This window comes from Equus quagga, chromosome 7 (assembly GCF_021613505.1).
Source record: "Equus quagga isolate Etosha38 chromosome 7, UCLA_HA_Equagga_1.0, whole genome shotgun sequence".
Classification (NCBI taxonomy): domain Eukaryota; kingdom Metazoa; phylum Chordata; class Mammalia; order Perissodactyla; family Equidae; genus Equus; species Equus quagga.
In genome coordinates this window covers 39792918-39815316 of record NC_060273.1, presented here as the reverse complement: position 1 = coordinate 39815316, position 22399 = coordinate 39792918, and the positions used below count along the sequence as shown (strand labels likewise).

The 22399-nt window shown below is 41.5% G+C and overlaps 1 protein-coding gene across 1 annotated transcript in view; it reads right to left on the bottom strand.

Moving 5' to 3' along the window:
* POM121C (POM121 transmembrane nucleoporin C) overlaps window positions 1-22399 on the bottom strand; it is a 26677-nt gene extending 4278 nt beyond the window's left edge. The window contains exons 1-11 of the mRNA XM_046666292.1: window positions 21808-22399; window positions 20657-20872; window positions 20172-20333; window positions 18513-18593; window positions 16996-17167; window positions 5557-5648; window positions 4833-4906; window positions 4222-4346; window positions 3979-4081; window positions 3567-3743; window positions 210-1862 (exon numbers count right to left, since the gene is read on the bottom strand). Of these exons, the coding sequence (XP_046522248.1) occupies window positions 210-1862; window positions 3567-3743; window positions 3979-4081; window positions 4222-4346; window positions 4833-4906; window positions 5557-5648; window positions 16996-17167; window positions 18513-18593; window positions 20172-20333; window positions 20657-20872; window positions 21808-22376 (3424 nt within the window). The 5' untranslated portion in view covers window positions 22377-22399. The remainder of the gene's footprint in view (window positions 1-209; window positions 1863-3566; window positions 3744-3978; window positions 4082-4221; window positions 4347-4832; window positions 4907-5556; window positions 5649-16995; window positions 17168-18512; window positions 18594-20171; window positions 20334-20656; window positions 20873-21807) is intronic.

Here is a 22399-nt window from a genome sequence, read left to right as displayed (position 1 = left end):
TTCCTAAGAAAGGCCTTCTTTGATTCTCTAAATAGCTCCTCCAGTCATTAATTGCGTATTTTATTTTTTCAAGACAGTTATTGCTACCTGACATTCTATTTGTATATTTAACATCTGTCTCTTCACCACCACATAAAGCTCCATAAGAGCAGAGGCTATGTGAGCACTTACCACAGCGCCTGGCACAGTAGACCAATTCCTAGTCTTACCTCCAAACACAGGTTTGCTCTCAGGTGTGCTGGCCACATTGAAGGCAAAGGGTGTGCTCTGGCCGGGTGCGCCCAACGTGGTCTGACTCAAGCCTGCCCCAAAGGGGGTTGTGCTGCCAGTGGTCCCGCTCTGTCCTCCTCCAAAGCTGAAAGCTCCAGAGGTTGAACTGGTGCCTGGGGTAGCCACATTGATCCCAAAGCCCGCACTGCCAGCTGGGGCTGCTGATCCCCCAAATGTGAAGGGTGATGACGTTGTGCTGCCAAACATTGAGCTACTGGTCCCGCTGCTGGTGGTCTGGGTTGTAGCTCCAAAGCCAGAGGTGGTGGCTGCACCAAAGGAGAAAACAGCCGTGGTGCTGCCAAAGGCTGGCTGAGTGTTGGCAGGGGCACCAAAGGCAGAGGCTGCGGGTTTCAAACCACCAAAAGCCGACTGCCCAGCACTGCCGAAGGCTGGCTGGGCAGGGGCTGGTGCTGGAGTTGCAGTCAGGGCTGCGGCTGCAGAGTTTCCAAAAGTGAAAGAGCTGCCAAAGCTGGGGGCAAGAGCTGGCTTGGTAGTCCCCTGCTGCTGCCCATCAGTGGCCCCAAACGCTGGCTGGGCATTGGCTCCTGGATATGCTGGGAGAGGCTTGGTGCTTGAGCCAAAGGGAATGTTAAATGCTGGGGTGGTAGTGCTACTGAATGTCAGCGTCGGCTGGCTGGTGGTGACTGGGGCTGAGGTGGTAAGGGTGTTACCAAAACCACTAAAGCCGGCAGTGCTGCTGCTGGCGGCTGTCTGAACGGCACTGGGTAGGGACTGGCCAAAGGTGGTGACTGTCGTAGAAGCAGGCATGGCAGAAGGCTTGCCAAATTGGAATATGGAGCCCACGGCTGGGGTAAAGCTGGCCCCAGAGGCAGGGGGAGTCCCGAAGAGGAAAGACTGTGAAGTGGAAGTGGTGGTGCTAGTCATGCTACTCAGGGTGCTGGTCACATTGCTCACACCAAAGCCAAATGCAGGCTTTGGAGCAGAGTCTGCGGATGTGCTGGCTGTAGTCACAGAAGCCACTGTTGAAGCGGCACTGGCCTGGCCAATGAATAGAGGGGCGCTTGTGGTAGTGGCTGGAGTAGTTGTCTGATTGAAGGAGAAGGGAGTTGATAAGGGCACAGATGTAGGTGGACCCATGCTGCTAAAGATAGGCTTAAAAGTCGGGGGAGGGGTGCTGGTAGTCATGGGGAGGGCAGACGTGGAAGTTGTGGTGGTGGTGACCTTGGAAGGGCTAGCCTGCAAGGAGCCCTCATTCTCACTGATAGCTGGGGCCACAAAAATGGGCTTGAACATGGGAGATGCTGAAGACACAGCAGGAGCCGCAGAGGCAGAAGGGTTAGCAGGCGGGGTGCTCAGCATTCCAAAGAGAATACTTTGCTTGGGGGTGGGGGATGGGGCAGACAGGGCTTGGGATTTGGCAGATGTCTCGGCTTGAGGGGCTTGAGGTGACTTGGTGGTGTCAGTGACTGGTATCGTGGAAGAAGCAGGGGTCAGCCCCAAGAAAGTGACCGTGGACTTGGAGTCTGAAGAGGTGCCTGGAAGGGGCCCTGACTGTGAAGACCCAAGAGAGGCCAGAAGGCTGGGTGTCTTCGGAGGCAAATGGGCCACAGTGGTTGCCACTCCAGCAGATTCTGGGAAGAAGAACAGAGAAAGTGAATTCGGAATACAGACGGTCCCCAACTCATAAAGGTTCGACTTACAATTTTTTGACTTTACAATGGTGTATGATGGTGCGAAAGCAATACGCGTTCAGTAGAAACCATACTTAGAATTTTGAATTTGAGTCTTCTCCTGGGCTAGTGATGTGCGGTGTGATACTCCCTCCTAATGCTGGGCAGCAGCAGCGAGCCCCAGCTCCAGTCAGCCACGTGATCAAGACGGTAAACAAGTGATACACTGACAAGCATCCTGCACCCATACAACCACTTTCAGTACAGTATTGAGTAAGTTACATGAGATATTCAACTTTATTATAAAATAGGCTTTGTGTTGGATGATTTTGCCCAACTGGAGACTAACGTCAGTGTTTTGAGCACATTTAAGGTATACTAGGCTAAGCTATCATGTTCGGTAGGTTATGTGTATTAAATGCATTTTTTATTTTTAGGTTTTTTTTATTTTTTGAGGAAGATTAGCCCTGAGCTAACATCTGCTGCCAATCCTCCTCTTTTTGCTGAGGAAGACTGGCCCTGAGCTAACATTCGTGCCCATCTTCCTCTACTTTATATGTGGGATGCCTACCATAGCATGGCTTGCCAAGCGGTGCCATGCCCGCACCTGGGATCCAAACCGGTGAACCCCGAGCCGCCAAAGCAGAACATGCAAACTTAACCACTGCGCCACCAGGCCAGCCCCTAAATGCATTTTTGACTTGGGATATTTTCAACTTATGATAGGTTTATCAGGATGTAACCCCATCGTTAAATCAAGGAAGGTCTGTAACTCAAACGTGACAGTATTCGATGCTTTTGTATCCCACCCTGTGCCTAGCACAGTGCTAGGGATTCAAGAGTTGATTAACAAATATGACTAAATCTATTCCACAGGCCCTTAACGTATTCATTCTTTAACATCAAGGAAGTGTTCATTATTTCTACCCTTCACAGATCATAAGAAAGATGGAAGGGGATAAAATTTGCCCTAATTGAGGGGGCTAAATGTGTGAAAACCAAGAAAAATCCAATCACTTGAACTGAGGTCCAGTTAATTACCTACATACATCTTACTCATCTAACAAAGATTTACTATCTTTGCCCACCATGTGTTAAGCAGAGCACGTAACCATGAATGAGACAGTCTCTGCCTTGAGCCCTGGGAGAGGCTGATACCTAACATGTACTACTTTATGATAAAGTGCAATAACAGGAGTGTGTACATATGCAGGGCCATACGCATGGGGCTGGCATAAGCAAGAGACCCTTGGCAACCTAGAGGGAAAGTAATTAATACTATCTTGTGCCTGTGGTCAAATAAGCACGTGACAAGACATCTTAACTATGTGACCACATTTACACTTCAGAGACACCTCACGAGGTCAGCATTATTCTCATTTTATAGATGATGAGAGTAAGACTCAGGAGCAGCTAAGAAACTGGGTTTCAAATCAAGAGCCATTTGACTACCACAACTGAGCTGCCATCCCCAGCTGTAAGTATCGCAGCCCGTTTCCCTACAGTTTCCTGACCAGAGAATTCTGAGCTCTCAGGCTTGCACCAGCTCAGGTCTGGTAAGCCAGGGTAGGTTCTGCCCTTACAACAATTCCCAGTGATGCTTTTACTTCAACCTAAACAAAGGCTGAGGTCATTATATGCTCCGCAGGACGCTCTCCCACTAACCTGGGAAGGATGGTAAGCCCGGGGAACTCTGCATCTTCTTCAAGCTCTCCAACAGTGGGTTAGCACTTGGGGCTGGGAGGGAGGTTGGGGAGGAAGTAGTCCCAGCAGCAGGCAGGGTAAAAGGAAAAGAAGGCTGAGTGGTGGGTGGGTTCTCAGTGACAGAGTTTGAGGCAGTGTCTAAGGAAGAAAGAAAAGATTAAATCATCATCCACTGTTTGGGAAGTCTTTCCAGTGGCGTATCACAGAGCATGGGGATGCTCAGGTCTCACTATAATTCATTTAGAAAGGCTTCCCCTCAGTCTCAATAGTCATTCTTCTTCAGATTCCACTGAGGACCCAAATGGATATCTCAGATGAGAAAGACCAAAGGAAACAAACGCTCTCGAGTGTGTAACGGATCTATATTCCTTACCAGTCTCGTCCTCCAAGACCTTGTTAAACCATTGTAACGAAGCTTTCTTTTCCAAGTCTAGGTCTTCAGCAGTAATTGAATAACCAAGCTGGGGAGGTGGAGGCTACCAAAGAGAGAAAGAAGTCAAGTCAATCAGAAGAAACTAGAAGAAACCTGTATTTAGCCCTCTGAAGACTTAGGAGAGCTAAGCTGGGAGCTAAAACCTAAGCTGTGTTGAGCAAGAGTAGATAAACAAGACCGTACCAAGGTCAGCTGGTCCCCTCGCCTGGAGGGCAGCAGCTGAATCTTCCGTTTACGTTGCCCAGAGCTGCCAGGTGTAGATGGGGAATTCCACGAGTTTTGTTTCTTCCATGCAGTTGCATCTGCAACTAAAGAAAAATACAGACTTGTTTTCTTCTTTCTCTCTTCCAGAAATAGACAGGTTTGTCTATACACCTGGTTTTTAAAGTTGAATTTTCACTGAGTATCTCTGAAAGATTCTGTCTTCCATGGTTTGGGCTCTTGGATGGTGTTTGCAAGATTATTCTAACAGTCATGAGAATATAAAGAGAAAATTGCTCCAAATGCATGCATGTAACTTACTGGACAGTAATTACCTGGATTGCTCACAGATATCCCAACCTAAGCTTGTCCTTCCCTCACTTATCCTGGGTTTTACTGTATTCGTCTGTGCCACCTTTCTCCCTTGCCGGACTATAAACTTCTGAGGACAGGAACCTCTATCTCTCTATCTACCAGACCTTACATATACCAATAATGCTCAATGCGTGTTTTCAAACTGGCAGAAGTCCATACATCCTCCATAAACACTTCGACCACCACCACGAGCCACTCCTGTGCATTTATCAACTCACCCTTTTCTCCCTGGGACTCCTTGTCTATTACCAATGGAGTTGAAGAACTAGAATGATGAGAAAGCTCCTCTTCTCTATAGGAGGAAAAGGCAGAATTAAGTTTAGAAAGATTTTCTGACACAAAGTACTTGATAATTTCTTATGCCTTCCTAACTACCAACTGGCCAAAGTCTAGTACAACCATGATTTACAATCTCAGTATGCCAGGACAAAAAATTAAAAAAGTCAAAAGAAAACCTACAGAAGTGAAGGGAGGCAGTTCATGGAAGCCACGGTAAAACCTCTGTCGTAAAACAAGCACAAAACAATCATCTTCAAAACCTTACTTACAACCTGCCAAGTTCCTGAGAGTTCTAGTCACAGATCTGGTCCCTTAGAGTGGCATTCTAGTTGACTGTATGTACCTAAAGGGTCGGCTAGACTCAAAAACATGAAGTCTACTGCCCGCTGACATTATTCACTCTGTTCAGTCTATTCTGTGTGGCCTCTACTCTCACACCCCCGTCACTCACACTGCAGTATGAGGAAAAGAGCCAGAGGCCTCTACAGCCAGTACATAAGAACTAGAAGAGATGAGAGCCACTCACGTTGCTACTTCACCATCCTTCTGGAAATAAATTTCTTTGGTTCTCCAAATCAGAGTTGCAGAAAGGCTAAGAGCCAAGTAAATTTCCCTCCTTTCCTGACCTCTCATTAATCCACACAGTAAATAATAACTGATTACCTTATTTTCTTTGCTGGCCTCTCTGGAGTCTGGGATCGGGATGAGGCTGGGCTTGAGAAGGGTGATGAACTGGGACCACTTCCCTTCCACAGCTAAAAAGTCAAATAAAAGTAACATGACTGACTCTAGTTTTGATAGTTTAGCATTCCACCTTCAATATAATATATATATATATATTTTTTTACCAAGGAGGTGAAAAGCTGACAGGGCAGGCAGAGACAGGGAGACTCCCGGGGAGAGCACGACGGACAGAGTGGGGGAAAGCCACTTAGGGTGACCGGGCGGGAGACCCGGGAACCCGACTCAGCACGAAGGTGCCGCGCGAGTTCCAGAGAGCAACTGGCCCGGCCAAGTGGCGCCTGCCCAGCCGGCGGCCATGCCAGCTTCCTGCCCTGCCCAGGACTGTGGAACAGTTGGGGGCATGCAGGCTGGCCTGGAATCGCAGGAGGACAGCGGCGGTAGGGAGGAGGGCGCGAAGCCAGAAGTTAACCCTGACTAGAACTTTCTGCACACACCACCCGCCCCAAGGTTGGGCCCGGACCCCGGGCCTGTGGGGCGTCGGCTCCGGGCTTTTAACCTTGGAGAGGGGAGGGGGGAAAGGCTCAGGGAGCTCCCCCGTGCGGAAGGTGGGGGACAGTCTGGGGTGTCTTTCGTCTCACTTGATGACTGCTAACTGGTTGGGCTCCCAGGCCTGCCGTGCCGTTCTGAGGGGGTGGGCCAGTTCGGCCCTGGCAGGTAGGAGCGGGCAAGGGGATGAAGTGAAAGCAAACCTGGAGCTCGCTCGGGCAATATAATTTTATGGTTCTGGTCATCACTGCATATAAAGTCTCCTTTTAAGTGACTAAAAAATATTTCTTTGTGAAGAAATGCTCCGGAAAAAGAAGTCAGTTGCCAGTATTAGCTATGGGAAAAAAAGTCTGAAACAGTAATGGAATGCTAACTAATAAATGTAGAAGGAATGAACGTACTTTTTGCATATACTAAAAAGTGGAATATTACATTCATAATGGTTTAGAGCTACGATGCAGGCACATTTACTCTATACTGCCTATGGAAATAATAAAAATAAATTAAGAAACTGTTCCAGTGAAGATAAGCCAGTAAATCTAATTTAGTCTTGTTTTCATTAAATTTCCAGTTTTACCTTATTCATTTTTAAAAATATGCTATCATGACATTTATGACTTTTGCAACATCTATGGTATTTATTGTTACAGTGTAACTGTCCATACATCTGTCTCTTCTATTAGGCTGAGTCCCTTGATAGCAGAGTGTCTGTTTTCATCTCTGCCTCCTTCATAGGGGCCCAGCAGCAAAGTAACTGAGAAACAGCAAGCATTTTGCAAAGAGTTTCAATAAGTCTTTAACCTAATTACAAAAATACTAAACTATCACTGTAGACATTTTTCCTAGACAAGCCTCTACTGATTTCTTACTCACTTAAGCACAGGAAGACAACAATACTTAATAAAGTTCAAAAGAGGAAAAGAGGGATTTAAAATCAAAGACAAGTGGTAAGACAGTAGAACAGTTCCATATCAGAAAACCAAAGGCTCAGAATGACCTTGAGAAAAATGCTGAAATTAATAACAGTTTTTTATGTTATTCTTAGGTGAAGAACAGGCATTTGAAAAACAACAAATGCTTGGGCCTCACACTTTCCATTTTTAACCAAGTGCCAAGGGGTTCCAATGTTTAGCCAGGGTTGAGGACAACCTGCTTCAATAATTAGGGGGAAAAATGTTTTATCTCTACTTCACAGAACTGTACATACATACAATCCAGGTATACTAAAGATTTACATGTAACAAGTGTAACAAACAAAGAACTATACAAAAAAAATAGAAGTTGTTAAATAACTTGGGGTAGGAAAACGACTTTCTATTCCAAAAGCAAAAGAAAACAGACAGACTGTTACATAAAAACTAAGAACCTTTCCATATAAAAATAGTGCCACGCGGGAAGGAGACTTTATTGTATACCCTTTGTACCATTTGAATTTTCAACCATACTAATGTTTCCATAAAAGAGAAATAAAATCTACATGGGCAGAAGACAAACCCCAAAACAAAAACAAAACCACAAATAAAATTAAAAGGCAAATGTTTTCAATTAAAGTGATGAGTTAATATCCTTAACATGTAAAAATGGGAGTCTTGCAATTACATATACATACAGTAAACATATCAAGTGAAAAGTGGGCAAAGACTACAACAAGGCAAGTCATAAAAAGAAACAGTCCATGTGTCTAGCAGCCCATTTAGTTCTGGATTGTAATTCAGTTTTTGTCGAGTTTCTACTTCACACAGGCACTACACCTTTATACTTTACAAAGAATGCATAGATAAGCAAGACCATTCCCAACATCAAGAAATTTACAAGCTGGAAAGAGATAGAATGGTATACAAATTGACTATAATAGCCAAAAGATAAAAGAGGTCTCTAAAAAGGAGCCCAAGAAGAAACAGATTACGCAGACTTTGTTTAGAAGAATCAATAAAGGACGAAGGTGACATCTGAGATGGCTCTTCATGATTTGGCAAAAAACACTTGAAGAAAGACAAACTTTCCGGACCTGTAGTGGGATGGACACATCATTCCAGATGGAGAAGAGAACAAGCAAAGAGAAGGAAGCAGAAAAGTTATTAAGTGCTCTTAGAAGATAATCAATTTTCTGGTTTGGCTTAAATATAGGGTATATACAAAGGAATAATAAAGGACAAGGTCAGAAACGCAAGCTAGAGGTTTAAAGTTTTAAAGGCCATGGTAAATATTCCTACTTTGGAAAATGACAAGTCTTATAAGACACATGGAAATATCAATGCCATGCACAAGGAGGTCAGAGGAGGGTTCACTTCCTAGAATTGGTACCAGTCTAACATTTGTAATGATTTTATAATATCAAAGCTAGAACTTTTGGTTTGAGCCGCTGTAGTTTGGGTCTTTGCTAGTGTTCCTCCGGAAAAATACAATTAAGTCAAATATCTATACTACCACTTGCACCTATCCATACTACCACTTGCACCAAATATAAGGGCTGTCATCTATATTGACTACTGGGGATATTCACTACTTCAGCGCACATTTCTTTCAAAGAGAAGCTTCAACATAACAAATTTTCATATTACGTTAATCTCCCCTTCCTAAGACTTACTTGTGAGAATTTAGCATATACTTAAATAACACACATCAATAGGGGACCGGTAAGTACTCACAATAGACTGCCCACCAGCATTAGTGTCAGTGTGTGTATTTCTTGCAGTAGATCACAGGCTCCCCTGGAAGGAATGGTGCTTAGAACAAAATGTGATCATGTTTCAGGCAATGGCTGATTATGTTGTTTTAGACCAACCCTCCTGCTGCGGACAAGCAGAAAACGCTGAAGAAACACGAAATACATCTGTTTGAAGGTATGGTGGTATGGAAGAGCTACCAAGGCAATGAGGCCTTGTGGAGACAAGACAGAGAAGAGCAGCCAAGAGGTAAGCCCCACATTCCGGTTGACTTTTTCCCTCATGGTGATTGCCAATTCCAAAAGTAAAAGCTGCAGCTAAGAGGCTGAGAAAACTTTTTGGCAGTCTCACAAGGCTAGAAAGACAAAAACTGGAATTCAGGGCTTTCCAAAGTAGAGAGGCCCTAATAAACACCTCAGGCTTTTGGTTGGGATCCCAAAGGCTACACACTAGAATACAGGGCAAATCAGAAATAAACTAGCCCTGACAACAACTGACAACCGACTCACAATCACGTCGGTTCCGACTGGACAGAGGCAATCTGCCCCATCCTAGCTGCCCAGAGGCAAAAGCACCTTCCCTGGAGGAAGACACCATCATTCAGAGCTTCAAGTCATTGTTACATGTGTTTTTCAATATCCGACAGAAAATGAGAAACAAAACAACGAAATCAAGCATATAAAAAGATAACGATAAATTTGATCAATAACCAAGAGAAGAAAAACCAGAAATGGGAAACAGACCACAGAAGATTCAAACACTGCAGTTATTGAACAAGACTTTAGAGTAATTGTTTATTATAAGAATTAAACAACAACATGGAGAATCTTGGCAGACAAATGCTAACTAAAAAAAGAATACAATAACTGAAATTAAGAATGCAATAGATGGGTTAAATGGCAGGTTCCACAAAGCTGAAGGAAATTAGTAAATTAGGTAACAGAAGAACTGAAGTTAGGGAGACAAAATAATGGAAAACACAAGAAGAGACACACATGGGACACAATGAAAAGGCCTAATGTGTCCTGGAATACTAGAGACAGGTGAGAAAATAGGGCAGAACAGTATCTGAAGAGAACAACTGAGAGTTTTTCAAAATCATCAAAAGACATCAAGCCACACAACAAATGCCAAGGAAGATAAACCACAGCTGAGCACTTCATAATAAAATTTCTTTTCAAGTGAACTTGGAACATTTACCAAAGCTAAACATGTGCTGGGCCATAAAGCACATCTCCAAAGATTTTAAGGATTGATTTGAGTACATCTTGTGACCTAGTGGAATTAAGCTGAAAAACAAGTAACGAAAAGATAACTAGAAAGTTCCCAACCGTTTAGAAATTAAGCAATGGTCTCCTAAGTAACTGATGAGGTCAAAGAAATCACAAGGAAATCAGAAAATATTTTGAACTGAATAAAAATGAAAAGTACTTCTATTTCAAAACTTGTGGGATACAGCTAAAATTGAGTTTACAGGAAATGCATAACCTAAATGCATATATCAGAAAGGAGAAAAGGCTGAACAAACAACTGTAATCTAACAATCCAAATTAAAAAATCAGAAAGAGGGGCCGGCCCCGTGGCTGAGTGGTTAAGTTCACATGCTCCGCTTCAGCAGCCCAGGTTCAAATCCTGGGTGCAGACATGGCACCGCTCATCAGGCCATGCTGAGGTGGTGTCCCACATGCCACAACTAGAAGGACCCACAACTAAAAATACACAACTATGTACCAGGTGGCTTTGGGGAGAAAAAGGAAAAATAAAATCTTAAAATCAGAAAGAAATCCTAGAAAATCAAATGTGAAGAGAAAAAGAAAACAATATCTATAGGGGCAGAAATTAAAGAAATAGAAAAACACATAATAGAGTGGCTTCTAAAATTGGTTCTTTTGGCAATACAACTTTAGAAAAGGAACTTGCTTAATCCAATAAAGGCTATCTACAAAAAACCAACATCAAATGTCATATGTAACACAAAACATGGAAAATGCTCCCTCTCAGATTAGGAAAAATAAGACAAGGATGTTTCCTATCATTTCTACTCAAGGACAGAGGCCTACTTTATTGTACTGGAGGTCTTGTCCAAGTGCCACAAGGCATAAACAAACAATATAAGGATTGGAAAGAAAGGAAAAAAACCTGTCATTATTGTAGACAACATGATGTACACACAAAAATCCTAAAGAATATACAGATGAATATTCAGAATTTAGCAAATTTTCTGAATACAAAAATTAGTTGTATTTCTATACATCAGCAATAGTCAAATTTGTAATGTATTATCTATAATAGCAGCAAAAACATATACCTATGAATAAACTTGTTAAAGCTATGTAAAAACCACTTTACAGAGAAATTAAAGATGATGTAAATAAATGAAGGATATACCATGTTCATGGATTGGAAGATTCAATACTGTAAAAATGTCAGTTCTCTCCAAAATAATGGCAGATTAAAGGCAATCCTAATCAATATCTTAGCAAGTTTTTTTTTTTTTGGTGGAAATTGACAAGTTCATTCTAAAATTATACAGAAATGCAAAGGGCTAAGATCCAAGACAATTCTGAAGAGGAATGACAGAAATGAGAAAGTTGGATGACTTAATTCTACTAGATATCAAAACTTAAAGACTGTGTGGCATAGGGTGGAAAAAAGACAGGCACAAGAGTAGAAAAACAGACCAATGGGACAGAACAGAATCTAGAAATGGATCCACACAGCTATGGACACTTAAATTATGACGAAGGCAGTGCTGTGGAGCAATAGGGAAAGGATGGTCCTTTCAATAAACGTTGCTAAGTCAAACAGATATTTTTATGGAAAAACACAGATTTTGATCCCTACCTCACACCATACACAAAAATCAATTTCAGATGTATTACAGATCCAAATGTGAAAGGAAAAAGAATAAAGCTTCTAGAAGGTAGCATAAAAGAATATCATCATGACCTTAGGCAGGCAAAAATTTCCTAAACAGTACACCAAATACATTAACTGTAAGTGAAAAGATTGAAAGTGCGTGAAATGGTGAGCCAGAGAGTAGGACACTTATTTGTTGCAACACACATAATTCCCAGAGAGCTTGTATCTAGAATATATAAAGGACTTACACAAATCAGTAAGAAAAAGACAGACAATCTAATAGAAAACAGCCAAGAAACAGGAATGGGCACTTTGTAAAAAAGGATGTACAAATGGTCAATGAACAGTTCATATTTTTATTTCACTATTAATCAGGGAAATGCAAATTAAAACCACAATGAAATACTAATTCACACCCCCTGGAATGGGTAATTAAAGAGACTAGCTACACTAAATGTTAGTGAGGACATGTAACCACAGGAACAAAATCTCATACTGCACTGGCAGGAGTATCTACAGAAACAGCACTTTAAAAAAAAGTTCAACAGCATCTGCTAAAACTGAACATACACATACATTATATATGTGCAGCAAAAGACTTATACAAGAATGTCCATAGCAGCCTTATGCATAATAGCTCCAAACTGGAAAGCCAATTGGCCAATGGTAGGATAAATTAATTGTGGTATATTCATATAACAGAACAGTAGACAGCATTGAAAATGAAAGACCTGCTGCTACATGCAACAACATGGATGAATCTCACAAGTAAAATGTTGAGTGAAAGAAGCCCAACGTTATATAAAGTTCAAAAACAGGGAAAACTAAACATGGTGCTAATATTCAGGAGGGAAGGAGTAGTGAGTGGAAGTGGATATGAGAAGGGTGTTAGGGTGTTGAAAATGATTTATTACTTGACCTGGGTGGTAGTTACACGGAGCTATACACTTATGATATTTGCTTTCCCAGACTTATAATGTAATAAAAAAAAAGCCATTAAAAAAAGACAGGTTACACGACATGTAATGTTATGCAATATATAATGATTAAAATAATGGCAAAAAAGCACATATGCCATGATCCCATTTGTGTAAAACAGTCCAAAAACTCTCTATACTATGTTCATGCACACAGTAGGAATATTAACAATAGGTACCTATGAGATGGAGACTGGGATAGTCAGGACAGGGGGATTTTACTGTTTACTTAACAGTTATCTATACTTAAAAAATTTTGAAACGAGGAAAGGTAATACTTGTAGCACATGTTACAAATTCCAACAAGTAGAGCATACAGTAAAAATTAAGTTTCCCTCCTATCTCAATAGTTACTACCAGCTTCCAATATATCCTGTCAGAAGTATTCCATGCACATTAAAAGATTAAAGAAACCAGCAGCACAAATAACAGAGAACATTATACACGTGGTTCTGCACCTTGTTTTTATAACAATGTATTTTTGAGATCATTCACATCAATGCCCATTAAGCTGCCTTATTTTTTCAATAGTTACGTGGTATTTCAACTTACTGGAAATACTGGAAATACTGTAAGTTAGTTACTCAACCAGCCTCCTGAAAAGGTACATTTACATTGTTTCCAAGCTTCTGCTATTAAAATAATGCTACAATCAACATCCTTGTATATGTCTTTGAGTACATGTGTAGGATTAATTCCTAAAAGTAAATCTGCTGGATTAAAGGGCATGTGCATCTCTAACATTGGTAAGTACTCCCACTCTGCCCTCTAGAGAACTGTACCACCTGACAGTCCCACCAGCAATGCATGAGAAGCCTGTTTTCACAAACACTTGTACAGTTTAAATCTGTAGTTCATTTGGAATGTTTTTCTAACATATAAAATGCTGTTCAAACTCACTGAAGAGACACAAAATAAATACGATTCCTCACCTGTCAAACCGATAAAAACCCAATGGTATGACGACCTAATTTGTTGGTTGAGACTGTAGAGAAGCAGTCACTCTCAAACCATGCTGGTGGGAACACTAAGTGGTACACACTCTAAAGAGGGGAATTTAACAATATCCAGCAAAATTACACATGCAATTAATCTTTGACCTGGGAATCTATCTTCTAGGAATCTATCCCAGAAGTACAATGGCCACAGTGTGAAATGACATATGAACCAAAGTATTATCTGTAGCACTATCTGTAAGAGCTGAAGATTGAAACAACCCACTGTTTACCAATAGAGGACAAGAGTAACCACATGGCTGGAAAAAAAAAAAAAAAAGAAAAAGAATGAATTTCTATATATACTGCCTACGGAGTGACCTCTAGTATACAGTAAGTGAAAAGAGCAAGGCTCAAACTTGTATGTATTACAACCTGAGATATTAGAAGGTGGGGGTTTAGAGATGGACACTGATTTGCACATAGTTTAAAAAAACAGACAAACAATGGAAGGATAATAAAAATAAAAATAGAGAAGACAGGAACAACGTGGAGTGAAAAGAGAAGAAATTGGACTTCGAGTCTATCTTGTTTTATTACATGTCTTTTGGAACAATTTAAGTATTTTACATAACTGAAAACAAACTATATCAAAAAGAAAAACATAGAAATCCCTAAAATGTTGAAACCTACTGAACAAATGAACTTCATTGTATATCAAGGCGGTCATGTAACCAACTGAGAACAAATTAATTCATGTTACTTTAAAAAACATACTCTGATTGTACATTCTCAGTATCTGTAGAGGGATATACACTAATAACAAAATGAACTACAAATACTTCTTAAGCTGATTTCTTAAGTCTTACTTTTAATAATGACACTACATTGTTATTTTGAAATTGTGTGTACTAGGATCAAGCAAATAATATGAACCAACATTTTTTTGTATAAGAGTACATAAAAATATAAAATCAAAGAAATTATGTAAAAAATTCTGTAATCCTAAATCTGAATTTGAAATATCAATAAGAATTAATGATTTAGAGTCCTCTTTCTAGAGGATATGTATATCTTAACTCTCCTAGAATCCAGCTGGTAGTCTCTAAATATCATCTCGAACTGAAAGAAACCAAGGCTATCTGAAGAAATAGCCAACATAAGTCTGGGTTGGAAATGTACAAGAAGGATTTTGGGGGCGAGGGGCAAAAAGCAATGAAGCTATCTAAGACTACTGAGGTCAAAAGGATACAGGAGCCAATTTGAAAGGGCTCCCACTGGCCAAAGTTAGAAAAGTTTGCACATCAAAAAGAACAACTACAATGTATTACGGATCATGTATTAAGGATCATGAACTTTACAAAAGTTCATAAATTCATAAAGACAATCAATAACAGCAGCAAAACCTTCATTGGCCAACTATGGAGGTAGCTACAGAATCAATGCCTTCTTATTATCCCGTCATTCCTACAGGTAGGGCATGTTCTTCTATACAGAATTTCAGTTAAAAATGCAGAGGGAACGATTGTTTTGCAAACAATGGACCTAGGCAAAGATGATAAATGGCTGCTAAAATCATCAGATGAAAAGCTCACAGGAAAATTAAATGAAAGGATCAGACGGACATCGCCTGAATGCTGTGATCAATATTAACATCCCCAAAGGGAAGTGACCAGACATCATGTGTTCCTGAGGTGATGCAACAGGAAGTACCCAGCCCCACCTACACAACATTCTGCCAAAATAGCTGAACTTGAATGTAACCAAGCCTCAGGGTCCAACTACCCATTTACAGAGAAAGCAGGGGATAGAGTGTATGCTAAAATGACAACATAATGACGCAAACTAGATCCAGAATGTGGGGAATTCTACATAACAAAATGATCCAGTTTTTTCCAAAGTATGAAAAAAAGAGATGTAGTAGTACCACAGATTAAAAGAGCCTGAGAGACAAGTGAACCAAATGGAATGAATTGAGTTTTGGTCCCTGATTCAAACAAAGTAACTAATAAGATAGTTTGGGGTAATAAGGGCAATTTGAACATGGGGTGATATTAACTAATAGAAAGAATCATTATTAATTGTTTAAGAGGAATAATGATATTGTGGTTATTAATGTTAAAAAAAAAACATTTAAGGCACTGGCCCCATGGCTGAGTGGTTAAAGCTGCAAGGCCTCCGCCTCGGCGGCCCAGGTTCGCAGGTTTGGATCCTGCGTGTGGACCTGCTCTGCTCATCAGCCATGCTGTGGAGGCATCCCATGTACAAAGAAGAGGAAGACGGCACAGATGTCAGCTCAGGGCAAATCTTCCTCTCAGACACACAAAAAAGTTTAAAAATACACTGAGGTACCTATAGGTGAAATGACATTTGCAATTTACTTTAAAACAGAAGAGCAAAAACAAATGGGGGGCAGGACGGGAGAGTGGGGGGAGTAACGCTGATGGAACAGGACTGACAAAATACTGTTAACTATGAAGCTAAATGGACGTTCATCATGATATTTTCTTTCCTTTTGTGTACATCTGAAATTCGACAAAATAAAAAGATTTAGAAAATAAGGATAACGAGTATGTACTTAATAGGTCTGTTGTGATGATTAAATGAATAAATGTATGTAAAGTGCACAGCATAATGCCTAGCATAGAATAAGTGCTCAGGGTAAAGGTTACTATCATCCTCTTCTTTGTATTCCCACAACTGCTCTGTCTTGGGCCTTCATATTTCATTTATATTACTGTAAGAGCCTTCTGGATTGATTAACTTATCTCAAAATTTTTCTCGCCTTGAAAATCTTCCTCCACACATGCTTTATTTTTTCCTAGCTACTATATATTGGGTACCCACTTACCGACAAGCACTGTAATGGGCACTTTTCAAACATTACTTCCAATCTTTACAACAATCCTTTAGAGATGAGAAAAAGAGAGTTTAAGTGATTTACTGCTCAAGGCCCTATAGCTACTAAGTGTTGGAGAAAAGATTTGAACCCAAGTCCGTCTGGTAGCAAAGGGTGCTCGGTTCCCTATGTTATACCAAATTCTCTTTCCAAAAAAAAATTACAACCACTTCTCGTCTAGAAAACTTTCACTAAATTCTCAATGCCTATAGGATGAATTTCTTTTATGACTCAATGCAATCCGGACTCGATCTACCTTTTCAAATTAATATCATTTATTGAATTATTCATCTTGTGTCCATTTATCTGCAATCATGGCTCTGTCTTGCATCAGGTTTCCACAGATGCAGGGATTTACTCTCTGGGCTTTCTATTCTGCCCATTTGTCTACAGTTATCATTCAACGATTTGTATCTTCTGTTAGCTTAGAGGTAATCCCAACATCTGACAGATGGAAGGTGGTTAGTAAACACTGGCTAATCAATGAATGAACGCTGGGAACCCATTTCTCCCAGCCCACAGGGTGAACGAACCTGAGAGAAACCTCGAGTCGAGCTGTAAGAACTGGTAATGGCATTGCGGCTGGAACTAGGGATGCCACCCGTGTACGTGCTTGTCAAGGAGCTCACAGAGGAGGTGCGGGATCTCTTATTCGAGTGGTCATCTGAGCTCTGGGAATTGAGACCTCTCTTCAGAGACCCAGGCCTAAAAAAGGGAAAAACATAGTTAGATGTGCTATTGAAGGCAACATTCTTTTAAGGCTTCATTCACGGTTACATTTAAGTTTCTTAAATAAACTTAATAAAAAGGCATACTGCTCTGAATTTTATTGTTAACAATTTGGCTAAATATATCTGACCAAAGTCAGAAAGGGAAAGCCAAATATTTTAAAAATTAGAAGTATGATTCCACTTACATAATATTCTAGAAAATGCACACTAATCTATAGTGACAGAAAGCAGATCAGAGGATGCCTGGGCATGGTGGAAGGACTGGAAGGAGGTATCACTAGGGGGCATGGGGAAACTTTTGGAGGTGATAGTTATGTTCATTATCTGCGGTAAAGGTTTCACAGGTGTATATGTGTCAAAACACACCACCTAAAACAGAACTTCCCCATATCTTTCCTGTGGAATAGTCATCCACGCTCTGTTACAATGCAGACAACTCACTGTCTCCTAGAGTGATGGATGTCCACCACGGACCACTTTATTCTTACGGTGAACGAAAATGTATTTCCTCCAACTTTTGCCCATGGAGCTGAACCAAGTAAGTTGTCTTCCTTCTTTCATGTGACAGTCCTTCAGTTTTTGGAGACCAAATATCCTTCCCTCCTTTGTTTCCTTATTCCCTTGAGATTTTTCTCCTCTGGGCTAGTACTTCTACACCTTCAAAACTCCCTCAGCCACCATCACCCCCCTTAACACCTTAGTTACTTCACTGAGAATGAATTTCAGTTTGTGTATTTCCTCTCTCCAAGTGTAGTACACTGAGCCAAAGGCAACATCCCACGGACAATCTGAGGCAACTAAGGAAAGCAGGACTACCACTTACCTGCCTCATTCTAGTCTTTGTTCTTCTAGGCACAGACTAGGAGCACATTAGCTTTTTTGGCAGCCATATCATACTGCTGACTCAAATTAAGCATGTAAGTTACCCCAAGTCCTTTCAAACATATTTCTGAGCCACTTTCCCTTCCATTCGATTCTTTCTCGAACGTAGAAACTTAACATTTATCTTAAATTTCATATTGTTGCATTTTATCCATTGCACAAACCTTGTGCTCTTTCTGTTTATATACTCATATATTAAATAAATTTACAAATCCTCTTAGCCTTAGTATATTTTATCCATATTAATGAAAAAATATTAAAAGGAATTAGAAGATAACTATTGTGGCAAATTACTGAAAATGTTCCTCTCTCATTTCCAAGCTTTGACCCTGAACTAATAAAGCAACACAAAAACCAAAGGAAAATCTCCAGGTCAATAACTCTGATAATGACCTTTTCCCAAACAGTCTCTCCCATCCAGATGGACTCTTACTTACTTAGGCACAAAGGAAGCAGGGCCTCCATTGGCCACCAGGGGCTCAAACGCTGAATGTCCACTCCCACTGCTATCATGGCGCCTGTGACAAATCAAAAAACTCTCAATTGAATGACTTTTTTTCCTAAAGTATAGTGTCACATTCCTGGGACCTTTCACTATTTCTGTAGAGCATAGGTTTCATGCTAGACAAGGAAAACGTTGCTTCAAATCCCAAAGATTCTGAAAGGTAAATTTATTCTAAGATTGTCCTGGCAATAAGGAAAGTATGAAAATACTTCAAGACTTTTTGAACTATTCAGGTTAACAATTATTTGCTAACTTCTCACCAAAGTATTACAATCACAAATTTAACCTACCATCCACAATTAAAAATGAAACACTTTAGGCACCAACCCACACATTCCATAGTGCTCTGGAGGTCAATAAGGCAAATCTGTCAGGGAAAAACTTTACATACCACATAGAAGCGTCTACGCATGGTGCACATAATCACTGCTTATTCCAATAATGGGAAAGATATTACAGAATCCTCAGTTATAGGCTGACTAGGATCAAGAAAAATTAGCATCCTGGAGAACACGAGAACCTAACAACACAGGAATAGTTATTCTTCTCCCCACAACTCCTGCTTAGCTAGCTGACATTAGCTCAAATGGCTCACTTGTAAATCATAACCTAGTCATCACCACCTGATCTTTCTATGATACATAAATGCACTTGCACTGATCAATATTTCCCTACTTAATTTGGTCACCTACAGTATCAAAGATGGTCAACTTTGAACCTGTCGGATCCACTGTCTCCTCAGAGAGGCTTCCTTGACCACCTTACACAAAGAAGCCCCCTTCTCATTCCTTGGTTATATCACCCTGGTTTTTTTTTTATCTCCATACACCTATAATCTATAATGACCTTGTTTATTTTATCTTTTTTTTTTTTTTTTTTGTCTCTTTCCCTCAACAAGTCCTGTGAGGACTCTGTCTTGTCCACTGCTCTATCCAGTTACCTGTAATAGGCTCTGGCATGTAGTGGCTGCTCAATGTGTTGAATTAAAAGATGAGCGGAATCCTTAGCTGACTTCTTGGAAAGCCACAAGCAATTCTGCAGCTTAATTAGTGACTTTAACCTCCTCTCTTTCCAAACTTAGGAAACAGATTGTTTACTCCATTTTCATTAAGTTAAAGAAAACCAAATAATGAAATTGGTTTTACTCTCATTACTGACAAATCCACCATGCTCTAATCTTTACTTTTCTTTGCCAAGCGTTCCCTTCAGCACAATTATGTCATTTAAACTGGTGATTACCCAAATAATTGAACAACACAAGATTGTGGGGGAAGACTTTCAGCATTCTCCCTCAAAAATAAAACTTAACACATTTCCATCAAAAGTACAAGACTAAAGTGGCTAAGACTTCTTGGCTTATCTCTAGTACTTATGGAAAAGATAAATTATAAAATTCATCTAACCTGTGCATTAGGAAATAAACAGCATTAAAGCCCTATTACCAAGCTCTTCCATGAAAGCCAAAGAAGGGACCCTACTAAAGCTCATCACCTGCAGCTGGCCCCTGTGTCCCTCTGGGAGTGATCTCTAGCTCAATAAACCCCAGCAGTCCATGCGGGAAGCTGGTGTAGTACTCTGCTGGGTCTGTTACCTTCTTTTATTTTCCTGGCTGTCAGTGAATATTTGGTCCTCCTCCTCCTCCACTGTCCTTTTCTTCTTCTCTTTGAGGGCACTCAGTACAGTCTCCTTTGCACATGGGTCTGGGGCATTACTTGATGGTGAGGACAGTGTTGAGCTGATCATCTGCTCTGGTCTGCAATGAAAGACAAGATTCTCGCATTAAGATATTTTAATTATCATGCCATATAGCATAGACTTCAGTCACTGGAAATCAGAAGCTAATCAACAAGCAAAAGTATAATTTATACACTCAGAGAAATTGCCCTGAGTAATTAAAGCTACAGTTGAAGGCAAAAAGCAAAAAAATAAAAGATAGTTCAACTAGAATTTGGGATTTCTCATTTGATAAGCAGCTACTTCCTTTTTTTTGCTTTATAAGTTGTTTTGTCAGAGGAACCACCACAGAAGAATAAAGTAGACAAAACAGGAGTCAATTCTCCCAACAATTATACTCACCTTGGAGAACGAGTCAGTTTGCGGTCGGGAGGAGCTATCCTCACCGTCACTGGGCTGCACACCATCCTGGAATTCCGAGGAGAGAGCACAGCCTTCTTGTGACAACCATTCCAGCACACGGTGGGAAGCACCCCCGGAAAGGAATATTGGGGCTGCTGGATTGGATATCGTCTTCGAGGTGTTATTACAAACCGATTTGATAAAGTCCCACAATCCCTGTGGAGAACGAGACACGTTATGGAACCAAAGAAGGATTAAAAGAATATCAGAAAATTTAAATGACTAACGAAAGAACCATGTGGGTTGAGATTATTTTCCGGAGAGTTTAAACTTATTTCTAAGCAACACAGAACCAGTCTTTTTATGGCAACTTTCCCCCATTCCATCTAAGGGCATAAAGCGGCAGCTGCTTAACAGCTGTCTCTACAATGGACTTCAACAATTTGAGAGGGAAATTGAAAACCTTGCCCACACACGTAAAACTACAATGGAAGAAAAGTGTGCTTTAGGACACGCAGGGGGGAGCTTTTCAAATCCTTCAATCTTTCATGCCAAGTCATCAGTAATACACACCCAAAGTCAAACATTTTTAACGCCTAAATGTTCATCTTCTCAACTAAATGTATTTTTCAAGAATCTAGTATTTTCACCAAATTTTTGTGTTCTCTTGTATCACTCAGCTATCTGGACTAAATGAAAATGTCTCTTTAATTTGAACATCTTTATCAATCAAGTTTTACCAATCAAAGAGGTGTTTCTTGGGAGTTCGGCGGATAGAATTTCTCTTATTGGTCCAAAGAAAAAAAATATTAACAAAACATACTATGTGAATACACTGGAAAGATAAAGATATTTTCACCCGAAGTAGGGGTATTTTAGCGGTTTACCAGTATACTGCTAAATCTCTACTGTACTGAAATGTAGACAGTTTTATGAACCGCAAAGAAGGCAACAGCTTTGCCATTACATCTCCTTCCAAAGGTTAAAGGGGGGCAGGAGATGGGTGACACCCACCAAGGTGTTTAAAGAGCACAAAACGAAACAAGCCACTTTGGACTTAATGAAAAAGAAAATCGGATTCAAAGGTCAAGTGCTCAGTTCAAAGCCAGTCGACAGAAAGGAGGGTCTGGGGAAGGGTCAGCGTATCTTACCGGTGGGAAGGCCTCCTAGGGGATCGGAGAAGAGGGGTGGGGAGAGAGGGGTGAATGTGGCGAACGCGATGCGCCGAGGGAGCGGGCGGCGGGGAGCGGACGGGTGGGCGGCGGCAAGGCCTCTCTCGCAGGTCCCTGGCCTCCGGAGCGGGGGCAGGCTGCGGGGGGCCGGGCTTGCCCAGGTAACTGCCCATAAGGAGCAGTTCAGCGGGGTCGGGTCCTTCGAGCAGCGTCCGCGGCTCTAGGAGATTTCCGTTTACTGCCGACTTGGCCGGAGGCGAGACGAGCAGCGTTCGCTGGCGCCGCGCGTTCCGAACGAGCGAGGAGAAAGCGCGCGAACCTCGGGGCTCGCGGCTCAGCCCCCACCAGGCCGCGGTAGCCCCCACAGCCAGCCAGGCCAGCGCGGCCGCCGCCGGCACCAGGTACAGCACGAGGCCAAGCAGCGACAGCCCGAGGAGCGCCGCCCCAGCCGGCCCGCCGGAGCCCCAGCCCCGGCCCTGGGCCTCCCTGACACTCGCTATCGGCCGCCGCCGGTCGCCTCCTCCAGCCGCCGCAGCCGCCGGAGACATCGCGGCTCCGCGCCGCGGAGAAG